Source organism: Gopherus evgoodei, chromosome 5, assembly GCF_007399415.2.
Source record: "Gopherus evgoodei ecotype Sinaloan lineage chromosome 5, rGopEvg1_v1.p, whole genome shotgun sequence".
NCBI classification, from domain to species: Eukaryota; Metazoa; Chordata; order Testudines; family Testudinidae; genus Gopherus; species Gopherus evgoodei.
Genome location: NC_044326.1, coordinates 102,679,550 through 102,705,742, shown reverse-complemented (window position 1 = coordinate 102,705,742; position 26,193 = coordinate 102,679,550). Strand labels below are relative to the sequence as shown.

General features: G+C 40.1%; 1 protein-coding gene across 1 annotated transcript in view; it reads left to right on the top strand.

The window, feature by feature from the left end:
• Positions 1-26,193, top strand: part of KIAA1109 (KIAA1109 ortholog) — a 236,674-nt gene that overhangs the window by 72,818 nt on the left and 137,663 nt on the right. The window contains 9 exon segments of the mRNA XM_030564256.1: positions 16-107; positions 1,142-1,259; positions 2,523-2,678; positions 10,380-10,477; positions 13,525-13,703; positions 13,850-13,956; positions 18,295-18,503; positions 24,300-24,527; positions 25,213-25,350. Of these exon segments, the coding sequence (XP_030420116.1) occupies positions 16-107; positions 1,142-1,259; positions 2,523-2,678; positions 10,380-10,477; positions 13,525-13,703; positions 13,850-13,956; positions 18,295-18,503; positions 24,300-24,527; positions 25,213-25,350 (1,325 nt within the window).

The window sequence follows — 26,193 nt, the reverse complement described above, 5'->3', positions numbered from 1 at the left end:
TGTTCTGTCTGCTAGGCTACTCCCCTGCAATTAAAGGACAGCTTTTACACGTCGATGCCACCAGCAGTATGCAGTACCGAACTCTTCTAGAAGCAGAAATGTTAGCTGTAAGTCAACATTAACAAAGCATCGTGAAGCACAGAGGTGCAGGTGTCTCTGATGGACATTTGGTTTAATATAAACATTTTTATATGGCTGGTATAAATTTTGTGCAAGTATAGAAAACAGTGCAATGATTGGGGCGTCTGTATGCTTTATAAGACCTCAGTCCTCTGAAGAATTACGCACAAATAATTTTATGCATGTTTAGTAATCCCACTAAAGTCTGAAGAACTACTTATGTGTGTAAAGTTAAACATTAATTTAGGCCCCCGTCTGTGAAGACTTGAGTTTGCTAATCTGACCTAGTTTATAGACATAACATAATTTTATAAACAGTCTCTTCTGGGAGCTGAGCAAAGATTTAATAGTAAAGTGTTGCTCAGACTTGCATTGCTAAGACATCATTTCTCCTGCAAAATATACAATTGTACATTAGCTAGTATACTGTGAAGTATTTTAAATACTTAGAACTAAATTACTTTTTAAATATGACAAATACATTTTATGATGGATTAGCTTTTTTATTTGTGTATTTAGTACTTCATGAAATTCAGCAATTGAATCCAGTTAAATTCTACCGAAATGCATATGCACTAATTTTGAAAATGCTGTCTTTCCCTGACTAACAAGTAAAAGTAGGCAGTTAGTAGCCACATTACATATATGATTTGGTTTAAAAAATTGTTCATTTAGATGATATTTTGTAGTAGGCTGATGAAGGTGGGGACTTGATATGAAAGGTTAAATTAGATTATAAAGCACTCAGTGTAACCACTGCAACAGCAGATGGCAAATCTGTGGTATAATGTGAGAAATTCATAGTAGAAGTTTTCAAACAAATGAATAAAGTGACAATTGACCTTCAGGTACAGAGAAAGAGATTAAATTATCAAGAAACTGGAGAGGCCTTCTGTTCATCCCAGCAGGAAAATGGTTTTAATTATTCACCAAAGTGTACATGGTTGACCTTTCGTCTCAGCATTGTTCACACATTGTCATGTTTGAAGCTCATACTGATGCTTTAGTGTTTTGTTCACAGTTTCATATTAATGCCAACTATCCCCGGATATGGAACATGCCGCAGACATGGCAATGTGAAGTTGAGGTTTATAAAGCAACCTATCACTTTATCTTTGCTCAAAAAAACTTCTTTGCAGGTAACTTCCTTATTTCATTAGTATCTAAATATTTAATTTGTGGAACATGAGTATGTCTGACACAATGTTTTTTCTTTGTCTTGTTGTTTTCCAAACCATTTTAGAGGAGCCGATAGTGTTGTTTTAATGCAAGAGCAGATGACCTTATAGTCCATGTGGTTACTTTTGTCTAAAATGGTGAATAATCTTGAGGTGCTAAAAATCCAAATGTTTTATTTCCTTTAATCAGGTGTTAATTTATGTTGTCTTTGTATGCTTGACTACCACAGTGAAGAATAATTTTGTTTTACAAACAACAACAAAATATATTGATTTGTGTTGATCATAACTTCTGAGCTATTTCTTAGTTTAAGAGACAAGTTGACCAGTTAATCTGGTGCATGAAGAAATTTTTTGGCTGACTAACTTCAGCTTTATGGGTTATCTGTGATTGCCATGTGACTGACCAGGCTTATCAGAAAATAATCTCCTTCCCAGGATTTTGACTGTAATTTAGGTACAATACTGTAATGGAAAGTCAATAATTCATAGGCACTCTCCAATCCTGCATTTCTGGTTGACTGTAAACTCTCTGAGGGGTTGTGGTCCTGATGTAATTCTTTCATAATTAAAACAGAATTGGGACTGATAAACAAAATCATGACAACTCCTTAAAACATTTTTTTCTAGTAAATTAAAGAAGAAATTTAAAACACTGAATAATCAGAAACTAAATTAACTTTGACAATTTTTAATGTCTTTTACATTCCTGTTTATCTTTGTCTTTCTATTGATTTTTTTTTAAACTTGCAAACTTATGTACTTGCTGTTCTATCATGTAATAGGTACACTTAATTTTATCTGAAGCTTTGAGCTTAATTCTCAGTAAGTCAGATTTTGAAATCATACTTCTTGTCTTATCCTCTACTGTTACTGCAGTTCCTTATTAAATTGCATTTATATTTATGCATGAATATGATATTAGTGTTTGCATATCTGCAAACAATTAGATTTCATTTTAATTATTTTCCACAAATAAAACTTGTACATCATTGATTCATCATTTTAATAGACTGAGGTAACTCTCTTTTGACTAGAAAGGTAGAGGATTGCTGAACTTCAGTAGTTCAATTCTTAGCTGGTGTAAATTAGCATAGTTTCCTGAAGCCGGTAGAGCTACAATGATCTACAGGCATAGATCTGGCCCAACTACTTCTCCAGAGTATTTAGTTTCACCGGATACATTGCTAATAATTTGTCCTTTTTTATTTTTTATAATTTTAGATTTGGTTCAAGACTGGTCTAGTGATAGTGCTCCTGATATTTTCTCATTTGTTCCCTACATATGGAATTTTAAAGTAATGTTTCATCAATTTGAAATGATTTGGGCAGCAAATCAACACAACTGGATTGACTGTTCCACCAAACAGCAGGAAAATGGTAAGAATGATTCTTCTGAATTTTTTTTATAACATTTAAAAAAAATCCCAATACCTGTTTTATGTAATGTGTAGGCGATCTATTGGGAGCTAATAAAAGGTCTTCACTCCATACATTGTTTGCCAAGAGATATAAGGTTTTTCACATGCTCGCTACTGAAAAACCTCTCACATCCTCAAATACAGCAATTCTTCTTCTTTGGGTGATTGCACATGTCCATTCAATTGTAGATGTCTGTGTGTGCCATTGCACAGTTGTCAGAATTTCTCTCCTCAGTGCTACCTGCTAGGGCAGTACAAGTGCCCTCTGCTGCCTAGAGCACCATGTGCAGGCATAAAAGTCTGAGCCACCCCCAAGTCCCCTCAGTTCCCTCCTACCGCTCGTGACAGTTGTTATAGCGCTCTGTCCTTGCTTCTGCAATTCTTCATTCAAACCTGTAAATAGTACCCATTGTATAGTTAATGTAGTTTAGTGGTTGGTAGGCTTAATTTAAAAAAAAAAAAAAAAAGTGTATCTGACACCCAACCTGGATACTGGCCCTAGTATCTGAGGTATGCCTCTCTCTAGGTTTCAAGCACTGCCACTCTTGTGTTAAAGCAATACCTAATAGTGACCCTCACCCCAGCTGCAAATGTGACATTTGTAAGGGCTTCAAGCCACGCTGTAAAAAAGACAGGGCAGCTAGGCTGAAATATCTGTTGCTGGAATTGGTGTTACATCTTCCATCAGAGCTGACTACCTTGGTCCAGGTACTGAGCACCTTTGGTGCTACTGGTGCTGAAAGGCAGATTGGCATTGCAAGTACCGAAGAAGAGGTATTGGAAATAGGAGTTGGTATTAGGATTGTTGAAAGAGACAGAGAGATCGAGTTCTTCTAAAGACTCAGGAGGTTGGTCAAAGAGGGGGCACTCTCCAAAGCGCACCTGTAAACAGGGAAGTTTGTTGTCTCCAAATCCTAGTACAGGCTTGTCAAGACCAGCTCCAGAAGCTCCTTCATCAGCATCGCTTCGCGCCTCAGCACTGCAGAGTTTCTTCCCAGTGCCATCTATTCCTGAAACATTAGAGGCTGCAAGAGAGTTATTAAACCTCTCAATGCTGCCGTCACTGGCAGTTCAAGAGGCTTCCCGGCACTCACGCCCAAGGTCCCAGGGTCAGCATCTTCACCTCTGCACAGGATAAGTCAGTCTGATTTGACCATCAGGGTACCAATTAAGGTGGTGCCATTTAGGGGAAGGACACACATGATCTCCCCGGGTTCCCTTCATAAGAGTCACCATGATCACAAGAAGAGGTTTCTTCTTCAACGGACTCTGAAGTGGGATTCCTATGTGTCCCACCCTAGCTGGTCCCATCGTCAGGAGTATGTCATCTGCTTGCCCTGATTTCAGCCCCAGCACCAGTGAGGGGCTTATAGAAGGAACTCTTGGTCTACACACAGTTGGGGACTGAGGCTGTACCAGTGGCCTTTTTAGGAACCTGAGGGGATTTTCCTCCTCAACAGAGAGCATCCCTGCTCAGCTAGCTCCATCTACTAGTTGTCAGGATCATCAGCGCTGCAAATGCTCTAGCATCTGTCCAGAGCCTGGCACAGAAAATATTCAGAATCTCTGTCACAAGCAGCCACAAGAGAATCAGCATCTGGACCAGCCTTTGTTACTGTTGACATCCTCTTGCTCAATTCCTGATGAGATTGTTGTGGCAGAGCCAATTTCTTTATTTTGTGATGATTTTAAGACTCTTCAGGAGTTGTTGGGGAGGATGGCTATGACCCTGGACGTTCACCCAGAAGAAGTCCAGGAAAAATCCCACAAGCTGATGAACATGTTGACTGCTGCAGCTCCAGCTAGAATAGCTCTCCCTATTCATGCTTAGAACCTTCCAGGTCCTCTGACAGGCACCAGTTTCCCTACCTCCAACCTAGAAATGGTGCAGAAGAGGTTCTGTATCCCCTCTGAGGTTTGAGCACCTATATAATCATCCGTCTTGGGCTCTTTTTGAAGTGGCCAATAAGAAAGATAGACAGAGCACCAACATCAACCTCAAAAAATAGAGGACAAGAAGCTGGATTTGTTTGGGAAGAAGCTTTATTCCACAGATTGATTCAGCTGTGACTCAACAATGGCCAAAGCCTTACCAGCACAGGCAAGGTTTCATGCAATGCAAAGCCTCATTCTGGACTTAAAGGTTTATACTCTCAACATGATGAGAAACTGTTTAAGGCTACTGAGGCACGTGGCTGCATGCAATTAAGTGTTCCAGTAAGCCAGACTGCATTTCAGACTCCTTCAGGAATGGTTAGTAGAAGTGTATTCTCCAAGAAGGCATCACACAGAGATGTTAGTGCACTTACCACATCAGATTTTATCCTCCCTAGTTTGGTGGATAGCTCTGTCCAGTGTCTGCAAGGGAGTTCCTTTTGCCTTACTTGAGCAATCTCTTACCTTAGTCATGGATGCTTCGGACCTGTGTTGGGGAGCCCACCTGAGACCCTTGTAGACACAATGTGTCTTATGTCCCCAAGATCTAAGTCTACATATAGCTTGCAACTCCCTGATATTTATCCAATTGTCTTGCATGATATTCCTTCCTTTCATCAGGGGAAGGGGCATATTGGTGTTGACCAAAAAGATGACCCCATGCTTTATGTAAACAAACAGGAGGAACCTGGTTCTCACTACTCTTTCAGGGAGCAGTACTATTCTGGGACTTCTGCATCGACATCTCTATATTTCTGAAAGTGGCCTACCTTGTGGGACTCAGAATATGCTGCCAGATCTCCTGAGGAAGTTGTTTATCAATCAGCACAAGTGGTCCTTTCACCCAGGCATAGCAGGATCCATTTTTCAGCTCTGGGGAACTTCCCAAGTGGATCTTTATGCAATAAAAGACAACACAAAACACCATTAGTTCTGCTCCAGAGCACAGCTCAGCCTGAGTTCATCAAATGATGCTTTTCTACTGCTGATCTGCTGTTTTTTCCCCTCAATCTGTCTTCTCCTCAGAGTTCTGTGCAAGGTCAAGCAGGACAAGTCCTATCTTAGATTGGTTCCCCTGGCATGGCCCTGTCAGCACTAGTTTTCACAGCTCTTGGACCTCTCAGTCAGTCCCCCATTGTTGCTCCTGCTTTACACAGACCTAATTTCAGAGAATCATGTCTGCCTCCTCCACCCCAAGTCTCTAGGCCCTTCTCCTGATGACCTGGAGGTTTTATGGTTAACATCAGTGGAGGAGTCCTTCTCTACAGAGGCACAGGAGGTATTACTGAAGAGTAGAAAACTTAACCAGGACAACTCACCTTGCTAAATGGAAGAGATTTTCCATCTGGTCGACGCTGAATGGGGTCTCCTCTATTCTTGATTCTGTTCAGCATGTGCTGGACTACTTTCTGTATCTGAAATGTGAAGTACTGATGAATAGCTCGATCAGGGTACATCTACTGGCTATATTGACTTTTTCTGCCCTCCTGTGGGTAACCACTCCCTTTTTTCCAACCTGATGGCCATAAGATTTGTGAAGTGTTTCAACCGACTGTTTCTGCACGTAAAGAACCCTATTCTGCCATGGTCTAGTCTTAACAAGGCTGATAGGTCCAATTTGAGCCTTTAGCAACCTGCTCTTTTTTCATGTTTCAATAAAGGTGGTGTTTTTTGTAGCCATTGCATTGGGCAGGAGAGTGGGGGAGGTGAAGGCTCTAGTATCAGATCCTGTGTGTGTGTGTTTCACAGATAATCTACCTTCGTCTCCTTCCAAGTTTTCATATTAACCAAGTAATTTTCTTACTGACCTTCTTTCCAAAGCATCATGGTAATAAGGGGGAGGAGAGCCTGCACACTAGATATTAGAAGATCTTTAGCATTATATCTAGAACGGACTAAACCTTTCTGGTCTGTCTCTCAATTTTTCATTATATTTGCAGGCAGAATGAAGGGCAGTTCTGTTTCCATGCAAAAGATTTTTTTCATTTTTTAACAGCTGGCCAACGTGAAGTTGCCAAATAGGGTATTGGGTCATTCAAATAGATCCAAAGTGACCTCTGCAGCATTTCTGGCCAATGTGCCCATATTAGACATTTGCAAAGTGGCAACTTTTGCACACTTTTTGCCTCTCATTATGTTATCTCTCAAGAATCTAGAGATGCTAAATTTGGACAAGTGATCCTCCAGTTCCTGTTCAAATAAACTCCAGTTTGGACTGCTTGTGTGTTACCTACAGTGGAATGGACATGTGCAATCACTGGAAGAAAAAACTATCACTAACCTTTCTGTAACTACAAAAACAACAAGATGCTGAAGAACTGAGGTTTTTTACCCACGAAAGCTTATGCCCAAATAAATCCGTTAATCTTTAAGGTGCCACTGGACTCCTTGTTGTTTTTGTAATTACAGACTAACACGGCTACTCCCTGATACTTTCTGTAACTGTAGTTCTTCAAGATCTGTTGTACATATCCATTCCACAACCCTCTCTCCTTTACCTCCGAGTCTTTCTAGTAGGAAGGAACTGAGGGATAGGGTGACCAGATGTCCCAATTTTATAGGGACAGTCCCGATATTTGGGGCTTTTTCTTATATAGGCTTCTATTACTCTCCACCCACTGTCCCGATTTTTCACACTTGCTATCTGGTCACCCTACTGAGGGCGATTGAGTCAGACTGGCTCTTTATACCTGCCCGTGGTGTGTGAGGCAGCTGAGGACACTTGTGCTGCCCTGACAGGTGTCTAAGGGAAAAAATTCTCTGCCAACTGTGCACTGGAGTGCACAGGCACCTACCATGGAATGGGCTTGTGAAACACATCTCGAAAAATAAGTTATAGAAAGGTTATACGAACTTGTGAGGAACCTCTTTAGTTCATACTTTATTTTTATTTTTGAAGGCCCTTGAATATCTGACAAGGTAATAAAGGACTTTAGTAACATCACAGTTTGCTATGTTACTGCTCACTGCAGCCATCAAGTTTTTATTGATTTTCAATTAACTTACTTTAAATGTACACTCATACATAGAGACTTCCAGAGATTTTTTTGAACCTCATGCGTTAGAAATTTCTACCTCCTACTTTAATCAAAATTAAAAAGACCATAGTTCTACTGTTAAAACAACTGTAAAAAGTGCATTTTAGAACACCAAAGCGTTTTAGCACAAAGTTCTTTTCTCCTGGGTACTATATTAATGAGCACTTTACTAATGTTGCATGGCTTCAGTGTGAAAAGGGAATTGCTGGTGAAAGGACACCAGGTACTTGCAGAGAACATAAGTACATAAGAATGGCCATAGTGGGTCAGGCCTATTGTCAGTCTAGCCCAATATCCTCTCTTCTGACAGTGGCCGATGTCGGGGGAATAAACGGAACAGGCCATCATTTAGTGATCCATCCCTGATTGTTCACTCCCAGCTTCTGGTATTCAGAGGCTAGGGACACCCAGAGCATGGGTTTGCATCCCTGGCCATCTTGCCTAATCGCCATTGTTGGACCTCTCCCCCATGAATTTATCTGATTCTTTTTTGAATCCTCCTATAGTTTTGGTCTTCACGACGTCCCCTGGCAATGGGTCCACAGATTGACTGTGTGCTGTGTGAAGAACTACTTCCTTTTGTTTGTTTTAAACCTGCTGCCTATTAATTTCATAGTGTGATCCCCTAGTTCTTGTGTTTTATGTAGGAGTAAATAACAGTTCTCTATTTTCTCCATACCATTCGTGATTTAACAGACCTCTATCATATCCCCTTGTAGTCATCTTTTTTCCAAGCTGAGAAGTTCCAATCTTTTAAATCTCTTCTCATACAGAAGCAGTTCCATACTCTTAATCATTTTTGTTGCCCTTCTCTGTACCTTTTCCAATCCTAATACACCTCTGCCTTGATATAACGCGACCTGATATAGTACAAATTCGGATATAACGCGGTAAAGCAGCACTATGGGTGGGGGAGGGGGAGCTGTGTGCTCCGGCGGATCAAAGCAAGTTTGATAGAATGCAGTTTCACCTATAACGTGATAAGATTTTTTGGCTCCTGAGCACAGCGTTATATCGGGGTAGAGGTGTATATCTTTTTTTGAGATGGGGCGACCAGAACTGCATGCAGTACTCAAGGTGTACTGTGGATTTATATAGTGGCATTATGATATTTTCTACTTTATTAGCTATCCTTTTCCTAATGGTTCCTAAACTTTTGTTAGCTTTTTTGACTGCTGCTGCATGTTGTGGATGTTTTCATAGAACTAAACACAATGACTCGATCTCTTTCTTGAGTGTTAGCTAATTTAGACCCTGTCATTTTGTATGCATAGGTGGGATTATGTTTTCCGGTGTGCATTACTTTGCATTTATCAATACTGAATTTCATCTGCCATTGTTTTTGCCCAGTCACCCAATTTTGTGAGATTCCTTTTGTGAGAACTCTTCACAGTCTGCTTTGGACTAATTTTGTATTGTCTACAAATTTTGCCACCTCACTATTTATCCATTTTTCCAGCTCATTTTATGAACCGCACTGGTCCTAGTACAGATTCCTTGGGGGATGCCACTATTTACATCTCTCCATTCTGAAAACTGACCATTTATTCCTACCCTTTTTTTCCTGTCTTTTAACCTGTTATTGGTCCATGTGAGAACCTTCTCTCTTATCCCATGACTGCTTAGTTTGCATAAGAGCGTTTGGTGAGGGACCTTGTCAGAGGCTTTCTGAAAGACACCGTACATTGTATCGACTGGCTCATCTTTATCCACGTTTTTTTTTTTTGATCCCCTTAAAAAATTCTAGTCATTTGGTGAGGCATGGATTCCCTTTATAAAAGCTGTGTTGATTCTTCCCCAACAAATCATGTTCATCTATGTGTCTGATAATTCTGTTGTTTACTATAGTTTCACCAGTCTGCCTGGTACTAAAGTTAGGCTTTCTGGCTTGTAATTGCAGGGATCACCTCTGACCCTTTTTTAAAAAATTGATGTCACATTAACTTTCCTCCAGTCACCCGGTACAGAAGCATGGGATTGCATCCCTTGTTTAAGTAATCGGTTATATACTACTGTTAGTAGTTCAGCAATTTCATATTTGAGTTCCTTCAGAACTCTTGCGTGAATATCATCTGGTCCTGGTGACTTATTGTTTAACACCTCAATCTGGGACAATTCTTCAGATTTGTCACTTAAAAAGAATGGCTTAGGTGTGGGAATTTCCTTCCCATCCTCTGGAGTGAAGACTGAATGCAAAAAGTCAAGAACTTGACATATGGATGGATTACAAGGAAATTCAATACTTGTCTGAAGGACCTGGCACATGTTTTCAAGCATTAGCAGAAAGAATTTGATGGGGTATTAAGCCATAAAGCCACAAGGCATTAGATGTGACATTTTTGGATGGTGATTTCATTCTTGATGGATAATTTTGCTTCAGTAACTGGAATGGTCTTCTTTAGACACAATAATGCAGAATACAAGCTTCCAAAAAAGAGAGGGTTCACAGTTTATTCTACATGTGTGATAGTTTAAATTTGCAATTTCCTTTGTAGTATGGATTCTGTAGCAGTTGTTTTTTAATTCTCACCCATACATTTGCAAGAAAACTTGTCTAATCGGGGAGATACTCCCATGAAGGAGAACTAACTTAAAATAGATAGGACTTGTTAGTATTGCTTATAATAGAAAAGCATTCAATTTAAAAATGATTTTTATTTGAATTTATTTTTTCTCTTCTCTTGTAGTTTATCTGGCAGCCTGTGGGGAAACTTTAAACATTATTTTCTCTCTGCCTTTCACTGACTTTGTTCCAACCACATGCAATACTAGGTTCTCTTTAAGGGTAAGTAAAATTTTGTGTGTATGGATTACTACTGTAAGCAGCATAGTATTTCTTCATGTGTAAGATAGTTGCCCAGTAACTTCTTGCTTCCTTGTCTAGGCCTTGTCCCAGGTTGGACAAGCGGTTTTCAGAACTCTGTTTCCTTCTTGACTGAGAGGAAAGGGGAAGAAAAGATGTTCTCTTCTGCTGCTTATTCTTATAACTTTGTTCTGATGAGTCCACAGTTAACTCCTTCCTTGCTTACGTTAGTACATTCCATCATAAGCACTTTCTATTTAATAGATTTTTAATCCTTTGTTAATTTTTCTTCTTCCGCTTTCCAACACCACCACCCTACCCCCTTAAAAAAGCACATGCACTCTCAAAGGAACTGCTCTTCAGCAAGGCCAACAAAACAAAATGTGTAGACCAAGCCACTTTGGAGATGGGAGTCCAAAATATTAAGAACTTCTTGAAAAGTCAAGAACAGATATTTTTAACAAACATAACTTTAAAACATGTATTCTGATGCCTTCACACTTTCCTCTCCAAACTTCCTAGAAAATTTTGTTCTCAGATGACAGTTGTCATTGGAAAATTCAGCGTGATTGCTTTCTTTTTGGGGAAATTGGAGCTAGGATTTGAATATGAGGTTTATAATGCGTGACTGACTTCAACCTTACATATGGATTGGCCATTGCTAATTCAGCTTTGTTCTAATAGGTAGGGCGGATAGTGCTGCTTATAATGAGAAGTGTTAGGTAGCCTTACTTATAAGACCTGATTTGCAGTTCCTTATCACTTTGTCAAACTTTAATCGTTTGGGTTGAAATTTTCTATGCCTGTTGTCTGCCTCAGGCTGAATGTTTTGGAAAGTTTCAGCGAAAATGCTTCAGCCATTTCTGAAAAAGGGAACATAGTAAAAGATACATTGTTTTGCCCTTGTTAAAAATTTCCTTAATAGTTTTGCTGAGAATCTGTAGCACCTCCATTCTTTGCAGCATGAACTTAAAATTTAGCTGGGAGGTTGTACTTGGGCCAGAGATGTGCCTTTTGCCTTCCCTTTGAAAATATGTCCAAATTTAGCACAGTCTGTGAAAACGTATTTTGCTTCCTCCTTGTGTTTGTACATTATGATACCTTATTCAATTACATGATCGCTTATTTTTTTGAACAAGACCCCTGCATCATTCAGCTTACAGGATGGATGGTGCTATGGCAGTGAATCAGGGCAGTGTAGTCAATGCAGCTGTTGTCTGTAAGACCTTTTGATTTATTTGTTACAGAAGCTACAAAGTATGTGGTAAATGAGCCAAGGGATTGTAGGACAAGGGATGGCCTTATGATTAAGGCAGTTGAATATATTGGAATTTGAATGTTGAAATTGGAGACCAGAGCTGATTTTTGTACAACTTTTTTCATTTCTGTGAGGTTCAAATAGTATTTTTCTACCCTCTTAGAAATCTCTTAACTAAGAGTTATATGAGATAATTGCTAATAATTTTGTTTTTAATTCCCGCCACAAAGCAGTTCTAAGAAAGTAATGCTTTTGCCCCAGCTAACCTATTTAAAATGTGAAGCTCTTTAATCTAGGATGGCTGTTTTAGGGAAAAAACTGATTAACAGTTTACTGCAGGGGTCAGCAACCTTTCAGAAGTGGTGTGCCGAGTCTTCATCTATCCACCTTGATTTAAGGTTTCGCGTGCCAGTAATAGATTTTAATGTTTTTAGAAGGTCTCTTTTTTTATAAGCCTATAATATATAACTAAACTATTGTTGTATGCAAGATAAGTACGGTTTTTAAAATGTTTAAGAAGCTTAATTTAAAATTAAATTAAAATGCAGAGCCCCCCAGACCGGTGACGAGGACCCGGGCGGTGTGAGTGCCACTGAAAATCAGCTCGCGTGCCGCCTTTGGCATACATGCCATAGGTTGCCAATCCCTGGTTTACTGCATAAAGTCTGTACCTTGTTGATTTGTCTTATTTCTCATCTTTCTTAAATGCTGCTATAGCTCCCTTGTGAAGTTCTGTATTAAATCTGATTTTGAGATAGTGCTATCTCATATTTTTCTCTTAAACATTTACAAGGTCTATCAAGAAGCTTGCTTCTAACTGGTGACACATTAGTTGGGGTTGCAGATTGCAATTTCCCCCATTCTCTTCAGATTGACTATATTTTCAAAATGGAAAATCGGGGGGTGGATAAAGAGAATCTGGTGGGGGAAGTGAGAGGAAAAAGGGATGCCTTTTTCCCTTTGGAATGAAAAGCTCTGATACTTGATAGGAGCGGTTGGGAAAATAGTGTTTATACAATTGTCACACTTTTATTGTGTTTTTTTTTCTAGTTGCCTCTGCCCACTCCACTTCATCTACTAATGCATGTGCTCCCCCGCTGCTTAATTCTGCTCAGTCCACCATCAGTCTGACTCAGAACCCCTCCTTCCTTCAACTTAAACCGCACTTGCTCAGAAATATGCCACACCAGTCTGAGAAACTCCCCTCTTCCTTTCACCTAACCTCTTCACAGCTCAGACACCTTCCCTCTCCTACTTCACATCCCACCATCTGGAATCTCCTCGCTTATTTCAGAAACCTTCCAACTTGTTGCTGGGTCTGGAAGAGCATGGAGCATCTGCAGTTGATCCGAAGCAGCCCTGCAGAAGTCCCTGTTCCATGCTTCCTCTTTGAAATCTTCAGATTCTAGGGTTTTGGGGACTTGAATTAAATATTACATTTTTGAAGTTTTATGATGAAAAGGACATTAATGTGTCAGTGTGCTCTAGAGGTCAGATCAGAACATGTGACTAGAAATCATGACTCCTGTGTTCTATTCCTGGATGTGCTATATGGCCATGAGCAAGTCACTTGGAGCATGATTTTTTTCAGAAGTTCTGAGCACCTCTGACTGGTTGAAATCAGTGGGAGCTGTGAATGTTCAGCACTTCTGAAAATCAGGACCTTGCATCTCCTTGTTGCATGCAGTTAATTTGTCTATACTGATGCATAGAACCGTACAAATAGTAGCTGGAGTTCAAGTTATGAATATTGTTAATATTTCATTTGTAGGGAGAAGATGTCGATCTTCATTTATTTCTACCAGATTGCCATCCTAGTAAATATTCTCTTTTTATGTTGGTGAAAGATTGTCATCCTAATAAAATAAGTCCTGAATCCTGTATTTCGGCTGAATGTCAAAGTGGTCAAAAAACAGGCAAGCCCAGGTGGAGGAATATTACTCAAGAAGAGTGAGTTCTATTAGCTCATGGAATATATATTAGCTCCTTGTATATTTTTGTTTGGGGTAGAACATTATTGGTTCTGTTGTCTTTCTGTATGCAAAAGGAAAATATGAAACAATGGGTACTTTAAAAAATATATTTCTTTCGGATAGGGCTGGATGGGTTGAATGCTGGACTGTACCAAGTGTTACATTCACAATTGACTACACTTGGCATCCAATTTATCCACAGAAGGCAGATGAACAGTTGAAGCAATCATGTAAGTGTCACTTCATTTCTGTGGTATTTTAAGAGTGATTGCAAAAAAACCTGTGACTTAATATGGTCATTTTGATTTAAAATTGTATTTTTTACCAAAGAAATTGAAAGCATGCAGATGTAATGCTCAGGCAATATTTTGAATAACTTTACATTCCCCTTCTTCCTGGACCTCAGCTTAACTCTTTGTTAAGCACAGGGCAGAGTTCCATCTTTTCCGGACTTGTCAAAAAGCATGCAAAGAGTTAGGCTATTGTGAGTAAAACAATGGTAAACGGATGTTAATAATTCTCGGTTAATTTTCAAAGAGAAAGTAAACAAACATTTAATGCACAAAAAAACATTGTAAATACTGTTTACAATACTATGAATAATGTTTAAACAAAAGCTATTGGAGAGTTCCATATACAAACTTCCCCCTTTTGCTTCTCTTACAAACATTTAAAATCTAATGTTTTAACATAAGATTTTTCTATACTTTAATGCACACATCAAAACACATTCCCCCCTGATCTTCTCTGAGATGATTTCTTATTCTTAATAGTGTGGCCCTAGTGTGCTGTGTATCAGCTGGACTCTTCAGAGTTTGAGACATTTCAGAACCCCATCAGCAAAACAAACAGTCTGAGGATCTCCACAGCTAACAGTATTCCAGCTCTTGGCTCAATAGCTGAGCGATCCTCTCAGTTGCTGGAGAAACAGAACCTGTATCCAAAGTGTACAGGGATTGGGATCAGCATATAAAATATCAATTCCCTGAATCTCAATAAGGCTCTCTTTGTATAGGATGCCATCTTCTCCCCATAAGGCAGGGGTGGGCAAAATTTTTGGCCTGAGGGCTGCATCGGGTTTCCAAAATTGTATGGAGGTCTGGTTAGCGGAGGCTGTGCCTCCCCAAACAGCCAGGCATGGCCCAGCCCCAGCCCCTATCCGACCCCTCCTGCTTCTCGCCCCCTGATGGACCCCCCTGCGACTTCTGCCTCATCCAACCCCCCTGATCCCTGTCCTCTGAGTGCCCCTGGAACCCCGCCCTGATTGCTCCCTGACGCCCCATCCAACGCCTCTTCTCATTCCTGACTGCCCCCCCCGGAACCCCTGCCCCCATTCAACCCCCCATGTTCTCTGCCCTGTGACCACCCCGACCCCTATCCACACCCCTGCCCTTTGACATCGACCACCCCTGCCCTCTATCCAACCCCTCCTGCTCCCTGCTCCTTTACCATGCTGCCTGGAGCACTGGTTGCTGGCGGCACTACAGCCACGCTGCCTGAAGCACCGGTGGCTGGCGGCACTACAGCCGCGCAACCCAGAGCACCAGGACAGGCAGCCGCGCTGCCCAGCTGGAGCCAGCCACGCCACCGCGCAGCACAGAGAACCGAGTCAGGCCCGGGTTCTGCAGCTGTGCTGCCCGGTAAGAGCATGCAGTCTTGCCGCCCAGAGCATTGCGCCAGGCTGCGGGGAGGGGGAACAGCAGAGGAGGGGCTAGGGGCTAGCCTCCTGGGGAAGGAGCTCGGGCCAGGCAGGAGGGTCCCACAGGCTGCAGTTTGCCCACCTCTGCCATAAGGCCTGCCAAGACTTGTAAGTCAGGCAAGAATGCACAAACCCTCATTTCATTTAAGTGCTACCCCATTTTTTTCTTCTCTCTGACAGAATCCCAGTTTAGAGCAGTTAGCTGATAGCCAAATGTAAGGCTCTATTGGTGACAGATGCTGTCTTCTCCTGCCACCCCCCCCCCAAGCACTTCCTCTAGGTCCATAAAACACACTGCGGTGAACCAAACATTATCCTACTGGAGAGCTGCCCTAGTAAATCTAGAATAGTGCTGACCCCTATATAAAGAGGTACAGGGCTTGGGACCCACCCATCATAGTAGACAACTCTTGCTCCTGTATCAATCAGTGCTGTGTCCACTGTACCATCTGTAACTCCTATATTTATAGTCTCTCCTCCTCCCCCGCACTATAGCTAAGCTCTCAAGGGTACCTAGAGTATGACCTGGTAGGTGGCTTGCCCACAATGGAAACTTCATATATGGCTTCAGGACGTGCAGAGCATGTCGGGTAACTCCCACACATAGTCTGAAAGTTTCTGGGTCCTTCTAACTGAATTGCCCTACTCTGCATGTGTGTACCGACAGAGTATCTATTTAATATCCATGTCTCCTCCCTACTGATCTTTTCCCTCTGCCCTGGAAAAACACAATCCAATGCCACAGTATTAAGCTTGTGGGTTACACAGACTTATCAATTCTTGTCAAGTGGGATAACCTGAATCATTGAGTTGAACCAGCTTAATCAAAAGCATGCTCTTCAATTTCAAATGTTAAGAAGATGCATCGTTTCTCTAAGTGAAAAGCAGGTAACAATGCATTAGACTTGTTCAAACTTGTTAATCTAACCTTGCCCTTTACCTAAGAAATAGAGCACTTCTGCTAAATGAGTCGTTTCACAAATCCAAAAATTTCTTGTTGTTTGGAAGACAGTATTATGGGGCATGTTAATTTTGCCCTGTAGTTGGTTTTCCCAGCGGTCTTTCTATTTTTTAGGTAATTTTGTAATATTATTCAGCTCTTACAGTATTGTACCTTCATAGGCAGAGATGGAAGTAGGTTTAAAAACAGGAATGTGCTGGCTACTGATGTTTCCATTTTCAGTTGGCAATTTACTAGATATTGCAGTAGTAGTGAGCCAAGAGGATGGGTTTAGGAGTGCTACAGATTGATTAACGGAAGGTATTTCATGCAAAAGTGTTGGCAAGGATGAAACTGTGAAGGTGCTTGTGGGGTAAATGGACAGGGGAAGTTGGAATTATTGGTTTGAGGGGGCATACAATAAACTCCAAGAGAAAATGATAATCTGCAGGGGCAAGTTGTAAAATGGTGTTAAAAGTAAGGCTAAGAAGTTTGCCATGGATGTGGTGGTAAAGTGAGAGCCAGTGAAATGTCTCTGAGTGTTGAATGGTATCATAATGACAAACCATAGAGGTGATTTTAGCAGTAATTTGAATCTGTGATTGGGCCAAGGTAGGTTTTAAAAAGGACTACAGGAGGTTTAAGTAGTGCAAGATAAGTCCTTCCGTGTGAGTTTTAGAAGCACAGATTTAAAATTAAAGACCAGATCTGAAAGGGATTTCTCTGGAAGTAATTCCAGGATGAAGATGCAGCTTGGAGCTCTGGGTTCCAAGTTTGTCAGTGACTTGTATACCAAATTTGCTTCATTTACAAGTCAGTGTTTTCTAACTCCCAGCCCTGCAATTAAATATGGATCTGCAAGCTTTCACATCAGATATAGCAGCTGAAACTTGATTAACAATTGCACTGATGATGCATAAATGAGAAGAGAATCCAGGTCACTTCTCTAGAGCTATACTAGGTCTATAGTGCAAATGGGAGTGTAAAATTAGTAAATTTTTATTTTCTGACAAATCAGTTAAAATTCTGAATGGACACAGGGAACAAATCTGAGTAAGAAAGAGACACATATAATCTGCTTTCTCATCATGGCATGTAACCAAATAATGGCCATTTTAAAATTAAGTGCTGAGTATTCACAGTAGAAAATCAAGTTGGGTTTAAGGTGTCTCCTTAAAAGATGCACTGGATACATGTGCATAGTTAAAATAGTTCAGTGAACACTGAGTCTTACAAACAACACTGGGAGAGCTGCAAGCTTATTTCTTTCGGAGCAAGGAATTTACAGGCTTTCCTAGCAGAAACTTGTAGCTCCAGAGCGAAGCCTTACAAACCCAAAGGTTAATGACTTTTCTTTTTTCTTTGTCTGTTTAATCCCAATTCCCAAACCATAAGTCAACTCCATCCACACTATGCTCTGAATTAAAAAGAAAGGATGGGAAATAAACTATACATTTCTCATCTTTGTTATTGCAATATTTTGGTTGTTCCGTGGGAGCAAGTTTAGGCCCACAATGTCATCAATATAGATATTTATTTGTATTATGTTCTTTTATTCTCTATTCTTCTGCAATAGCTGCATGGTTGTGGGAAACCGAATACCCATACAACTGAAAGTCACACCAATTTTATTTTAAAAGTGAGAGAAAAGAATAATAACAAAATAGTTTTTTCCATAATTTAAATTAAAGATATTGGCTCTCTTGTGCACAGTAGCTGTTGAATAAAACATTTCATACTCTTTGTTAAAATTACTTGATTTTTCATTGTTTGCTTAGATAAATGTATTTATTCTACATTATAGAAATATCAGTTGTCTGATAGCCACCTACACTACAAAACTACAAATCTGTTCTAACTTAATGAATGTTCATTTGCAGAAATTCACAAGTAAATTCAAAAGATTTACTTTTTTTGTTTATTCCTAAGTGTCAGAAATGGAAGAAACTATGTTATCTGTACTAAGGCCATCACAGAAGACAGCCGATAGAATCATTTCCTCTCACACAGCCTCAGCTCGCCTTCCTGTTGATCCCTCAGAACTTCCACCTGATAAGCTACATGTGGAACTAGAAGTCTCTCCAGATTCTCAGATAACCCTGTATGGACCTCTACTAAACGCCTTTCTGTTTATAAAGGTATGAATAAAAGTAGCACACACCATTCTTACAAGTAGGGAATAAATATTTAACATGATTAGAAGTTCAAACCACTTTGATTTTATAAAGCAGCAAATACAGTATAAGAGAACAAGCTTGTAACAAGGTCTTCTCATGAGTGGCTAAGAACCTTGTTTTGGCATTTAGTTGAAGTTAACCATACTCAAGTATGATCAGGTTTAATCAGATAAAATACAGCTTACTTAGAATAAGAGCAGTCCCATGCAGAATCTTTTTAGTGTTGTTAAACAAATAAAAACCATGGAGTCCTCTGTCTCAAATAAAAACTGTGATTTTTCTAATGGGTGTGTGGTGTAATATTGGCAATGACAGCCATGTGATAGAGAATATATATATTTTTAAACACTAGAAAATGCCTGAAATAGCTTTTCTGTAACAGTGTGTGTTATGTGCAGGATAAATGATGATATGGAATAAAGATTTGTATCAGCACTTGTTTCAGTGTACATAACTCACTTGTGACTTTGTTACTTAGGAGTATTGCACTCATCGCAAACTCACAGGGTGAAAATTTATATTGCACTGTCTTGCTCGTGTGTGTGGGAGAGAGAGAGAGAGAGGTGTTTTTTTTTTTTTTTTTTTTTTGGTCCTAGTAGATTTTTTGGATTTCTTTTTACCTTGTCAAAATCCAGGAAATTCAAAGTTAAAGCTGATAATGCATCATTAACTACACCTCTACCCCAATATAACGCGACCCTATATAACACGAATTTGGATATAATGCGGTAAAGCAGCACTCCAGGGGGGTGGGGCAGGGCTGCACACTCTGGCGGATCAAAGCAAGTTCGATATAACGCCGTTTCACCTATAATGTGATAAGATTTTGTTGGCTCCCGAGGACAGCCTTATATCGGGTAGAGATGTAGTCCCCATTGTGCACATATAAGCCACACACCTTCTGGTGTGGTGTTCTGTCCCGTCTAGTGGGACTGAGACCACTTGAAAGAGTTAAATGAGTCTGCTCTACAGTTTTAGCTAACAGCCAGTTGGCTTTTAGCTCATGTGGTAGAGACTCAGGCGCTAAGCTCCAGAGGCCCCAAATTCAATCTCATCTAACAACGCCTGGGGTCTGTCAGTGTTACACATAAGTATTGTGTGACTCTTTGAACAGGGAGTGATTAGTCTCTTACTGGATGCTGCTATATATGGGCACAACAGGGAGCATGAAAGGATCATTTCAGCCTTAACTGTTAATTCAATGAGATCTTTGATGTTGGTTTTTGGTAGTAAAAATTCAAATTGACCTACCAAATTACACTAAACAGATGTCTAATTAGCATCCTTAATTTTTTTTAAGTATCTTTGCAGAACTTGGACCCAGCATGCACAGGGTTCTGCTTCGGGACAGCAGTTCTTTAGAGACTCCTGATTTCTGCAGTATATTGAATTCTTTGAAATGTCTTTAGTGATGCATAGTAGGTGGGAAAATATTAGAGTAAATTAAAATTTTAAAGACATACCCTTTAAGGACATATAAAACAGAATATTTTTTATTTATTTTCTTGGATATTAATGTTTCCATTTAAAAATGCTTCCATTTCCTCCCTCTTCTTTGTGGCTGTGCCTTCTTCTAGGGCAGTGGCTCTCAATCAGAGGTACACATACCCCTGGGGGTGTGCAGAGGTCTTCTGGGGGTATGTCAACTCGCCTAGGTAGTTGTCTAGTTTTACAGCAGACTGCACGAAAAGCACTAGTGAAGTCAGTACAAACTAAAATGTCATACAGATAATAACTTGTTTATACTGCCCTATATTATTACTAATCAGTGTTTCTCAACCTGAGGGGCGCGATTTATTTTATAATTGTATGGTAAAAATGAGAAAGTAAGCAATTTTTCAGTAATAGTGTGCTGTGAACTTCTGTATTTTTATGTCTGATTTTGTAAGCAAGCACTTTTTAAGTGAGGTGAAACTTGGGGTGTGCCAGACAAATCAGCTTCCTGAAAGGGGTACAGTAATCTGGAAAGGTTGAGAACAGCTGTTCTAGGGGAAATGGGAGTAGAGTGGGAATTGTTGTTGTCTTTCTGGTGTAAAAGGGAAGGAAGCGAACATGTGAATCTCGATTGATTAGGAAATGTTCATGTGCTCAGAAATCTGCTTGGAGTAAAGCAGGTTGGCTCTATGATCAGTTCTTTTAGTAGGCTTTCATTGCAGGGCAGAGCAGAGTTTTCTGAGACGGGTAAATTGCAAGGCCTTTTAAGTAACCAGCTTTCTTGGCTGTTCTGAGACACTTTCATAGATTGAAAGAGAATTTTGGATGTTTGTATAAGTTATGAATTTTCAGTGGGACTTTCAAAAGTGCTCACCAGCGACTTAGCAGTGCTCTCATTGAAGTCAGTGGGATTTTAACTACTGAATGTTGTGGGAGTAGAATTAGATTAATATGAAGTGCTTTTGAAAAACCTTCCCCATCTCACGATATATTTATACTGTAGCATCTACATAAGGGGTGGCATGATTGGAAGTTTTTGTTCTGGCCCCTGTTAGTGTAAAACTCTGGAGATTCACATGATAGTTTCCCATTTCTTGGAACTCTTATTTTCGGGAGGAAGCTTCCTCCTCCTCTGAGGCTGAACTCCTATGGTATTTATAAGCAATATTATGTCATAAAACAGGGAATGCAAGTGCTTGGGTCTTCTAAAACTGTCTTCTAAAACTACTGAAATGCTGTTTGAAAATATAAATGAATGGCAGTCTTTCCAAGTGTTCCCATTTGTTATACTTTCTAGTATTTTTGTCATTTGTGCTTAGGTTCTTTTAGTCCAACTTTGCTGGCAACGTACCTTTCTCTTTTTTTTGTTTTTACTTGCTTCTTAATGACTTTTGTGTGATATGGTTGGTTTTTGTTTTTGTTTTTTAATTTTCATTTTGTGTTCACGGATTCTGTGTGTGGGAGGTTTCAGTTGCGTATATATTTTTCAAAGTTTAATATGACTTTCAGTTCTTCTAGCTGTGAAGCCCTTTAATGTGGAACATTCTGTTTCTTCAATTCACCAATTTCTAATGGATGCTTATAGTGCTTTGTATCCTCTACGAGAGACTCTAGCAGCAAGTTATCAGTATTTTTGATACCCTGTGCTGGTCCTTCCTTAATATACTTCTGCCAGTTCTGTCTCTGTCACAACGTTCAGCTCCTGCAGAGAAATATCCTCTGAAATTAGGAAAACATTTAAGTGACTGTTCCAAAAATAAAATAAAATAAAGGGAGGGGGTTGGAGAGACTGTATTGTGGAGCTTCTAGGATGACCAGACAGCAAGTGTGAAAAATCGGAATGGGAGTGAGGGATAATAGGAGCCTATATAAGAAAAAGACCTCAAAATGGGGACTGTCCCTATAAAATCAGGACATCTGGTCACCCTAGGAGCTTCTGAGGTGAAAGCTTCTTATTTTGAGTGCATTGCATAGCATTTTAATGCATAAACCACTTTAGAAAGAACTAGTATAATTGAATTATATTGCATGTCCCAGGTCAGTCTTTGGAATATGCCTTTTGTGCAGGTCTTTTCCCAGGGTTTGGAGGATATGAGTCTATTTTCCTTCTTGATATTAGATAGCACCTCTTTATGATTTACTTGACATTGTCTCACATGCTTAAACATACATGGGATTGAGGTCTTGGAAGGCAAGTGACGTGAAGGGTGAGGATAGACGGATACAACTAAACATAAAATTTTAGTGTACACATTTGAGTTTTAAAAAATTATCCTCATTTGCCCCTCAGCCTGGTCATTAATTGTCTGTCTTCTTATAGGATGAAGGTAAATGGCTTTTCTCCCCTTGCAATATTTATTTAAATGTGGGGAGGGGAGGAATTAATTCTTCCATTTAAAAAAAAATTGACTATCTTTTTCTAAAAATTAAAGTATATATTTTGTGACTCAAGAGAATAGTAATTGGATATAGATCTCTTGATCTCATGGTCATTAATTCAAATTTATCTCAGATTAGTAATGACAAAAATATCCTTGCAAAGCTGAAGACTGGTGGTCTGTGTGAAATAAGTTTGGACTCAGTCTGGTTCCCAGTTGACGAGTGTGTACAGCTCAAAAACCGCCACTAGAGTTGACATTAATTGGCTATACATGGAGATTGAATTATCTTACCCCTAGAGTGGCCTCTTCCAGAATACGTGAGGTAGCACTACTTATGCATGTGCCATGATCATTCTGTGGCTAAAGAGAGGACTTCACTCTTCAGGGTACTCAGTCCAGCACCTCTTCCCAAAGTACTTAATTAACCTGAAAATGTCATTTAGTAGCAACCTTTTGTTGTCCAAAACCTCTCCTTGAAATATCTAACTTGTTAACTTAACTTTAATTTTCTACAGCATTTCTTACCTTTTTCTGAAAAAAAAACCCCAACACAACAAAAAAAACCCACGCATAACTTTTAAAAATCTGGTTCTGACACACTTTATAAATAAAACGTAGGAAATCTCTCATTAGGGTGGGGTTCGAGCTTCCCAAAATAATTTGACAATAGTTATTTCTGTTTGAGTTAATTGAGTGGGGATTCGCTTAGTAGCAAAGTGAATGTTTGACCCAAGAGGATGAATTTGTGAACCTCTGATATGCTGCAGGCTTGTAAAACTTGCAACAATAGATGGGTCTGGGAAGAGGTACTGGATGACTGTTGTTCATGTTTGACCGCTGTAGGCTGTACTTCTTCATAAAATAAATTAAAAAATCAACATCTATCTAGCAGTACCTCCAACTATAGCCCAGCACCAGAATACTTTTTTTAATCCTGCTCCTGTCCCACTTGACAATTTTCACTCATATTCTCACCTGCTCCCGCTGACCTTTTATTCTGCTTCCGCTATTATGGCAGCGGGATTTGTGGGATACCAGTCCTGTTGCAGAGCTCTAAAATGGTCCCAGTAATAGCTGGAGGTGCTACTCTCAATAGATGTCTTCCCACCAGAACCCACTCCATGCACCCCTGTGTAATGGGCCCGGAACCCCCCACCCTCCCAACTCACCCATGCAGAGGGATCAGAATCCTCACGCACCCTTACAAGTGGATGAGCAGCCCCTGCGTCTCCTAATCTCTTGGTGGGGCAGGGAAACCTCTAACCCTCCATGCAAATGGCTGGAGAGCCCCTGCATTATCGTGCAAAGGGGATGGGTCCCCATGTGTCACCATCCCCAAAAACAGGCAAGGAGATCCCACGATTGCTCCCTTACTTCTGTGCTGCTTCTGACGGTGGCGCTGTCATCAGAACTGGGCAACTGGAGAGTGGCGGCTGCTGGCCGGAGAGTATGTGCTGTTTGCTGCACAGAAAACCTATTGTTGTCATTCCTCTGTCATCCCGCCCCACATAGCCACTCCGACCCGCTTTGTTTCTTGAATTTTTATCCTGCTCCCACTATTATGACAATGGGTCCAGTCCCGATGCAGGGCTCTACTTCCAACCAGGCATTTGTGTCACAGTACTGAAAGTAAAATTTAGTATAGCTAGATTGAGGTTGCTTTTGAAGACAATCTTGTAAGACCCTGCTCCTGCAAAGCACATAGCCAAGTGCTTAACTTTGCTCACTGGAGTGATCCTACTGTAATTCGTGGGGCTACTGTTATGAGCAAAGTTGCACCTGGGCTTCAGTGTTTTGAAGAATTAAAGCCTTAGTGTTTATGGGATTGCGAGGGGAAAGGGGTAGGACTAGGCTATAGGATAAGCACAGATTTGTGTTGCATGATACTGCTAATGACACAATTCACCTTCTTTAATGATGACTGCAATAATTCACTTCCCAGGAAAATTACTTTGGAGAAGATGACATGTACACAGATTTTGAAGAAGTCATTTCAAGCCCTGTCCTATCAATGTCAACATCTTCAAGCTCTGGGTGGACAGCAGTTGGATTGGAGAATGACAAAAAGGGAATTGAGAGTTCAGCCAAACCAGTTCATCCCCTAACCTTGCGCCCTTGGGACATTACTGTACTTGTTAATGTGTACAAAGTGCATGGACGGCTACCAGTGGTAAGCTCTTGGGAATCTTGGACATCATATGAAACCAAGTACTTATTAATTCCTTTAAAATATTTTATGAAGTATAGTAAAACTGATATGCATTTAAAAATGATGGGCAATACTACAGTATGTGTGAAGCCAAGTGCTTTATGAAACTCTTAAGTTCTATCTTATCATTGGTGGGTTTTGGGTCAAATTATGTATATTTTTTCCATAATAGGTACATGAATGCAGAAATTTGATACTTGATTGATTTTGCTGATTGAGTTAGAATTAGATAATTCCTGTGTATAAATCCATTTTGTATTTAATGGAGAGTAACTATTGTTCCATCTAGTTGATAGTCAGTCATTATTTTTCATCAGCCATAATGATTACTCTCTAAATCAACAGGGCATCTCACTAATCCTGCAATCTGATCTGTGCAGGGAGACCTTTATGGAGCCCTGTTAATTTTAATGGGATCGTGTGTGTGTGTGTGTGTGTGTGTGTGTGTGTGTGTGTAAGAGTTCACTTGCACAGAGTAGAGAAGCCTATGTACATTAATATTAAATGGAGTTTAAAGTAATAGACTTTTTCATCAAGCACTGCAGGAAAACTGTCACATTCTGCAGAGGTTTTTCATAATCTGACAATCTCAGTGGTTTTGTGTATCCACAACTTCTCACAACAGGATATGTTGATTTAATTTTAGCACGGCAGCACGGATGGTCCTGAATGCCCTACTGCTTTCTTGGAAAGATTGTGTTTTGAGATGAAAAAAGGATTTAGGGAGACCATGCTGCAACTTGTACTATCCCCACTGAATTTATTCTTGAATGACAACTATCAGGTAATATGAGTATTTTTCGTGTTGGAGGAATGCTGATTTTTACCATGAAACTAAAACTGAATCATGTTTTGATTGTATCCTCTCTAACACACACACACACACACACACACACACACACACAAATGTTTCAAGGCATTTAAGAAAACTATATAGTAGTAATTCGGATTGTGCTTCGGCCTTTCTAATTTCATTCCTATATGCTTGTATTTTTTGTTTCACACAGGAATAACAATAATGATGCTTTAAGGTAAAACTTATAACTGGAATGCACTGCATCTTTAGGGGCAGAGGATCTGGAATTTCTGTGGATAACCAGAATCAGGGGCTGGAAAATCATAGGGGAACACTTCAAAGGGACTCGGAGACTGAGATGCATCTATTGCAGTGGTTCTCAACCTATTTACCATTGTAGGCCACATCCAATATTACCTGTATAGTCCTGAGGATGTCACATGGGCCACATCTCTGTCTCAGTTGGCTGCAGGTTGAGAACCACTGATCTATTGTTAACCTGCAAGGCAAAGACAGGGCTGACATAGCTCAGAGGAGAGTGCTTGAGTGGCTGTAAGGCTGGCGGTGTCAGGGATCTGACACCCAGCTAGGCATAGGGAAGACTCCCTTACTCTGGAGGTGGAATAACAGAGTGACTAACAGTCCTGGGTGTCCCAAAAACCATTAAGCCGAACTAGCTGAAAATTGAACAGAGTGCTTTAATTGGCATCAGAGCATATTGTCAACATCAGCTTCAACTTGGGAGTGTTCTGACTCTCTCTGTGTAAGCTATTTGGCTGGAACATAAATATATCCATTGGCACTGAGATTGATGATGCCCTGTTATTTGGA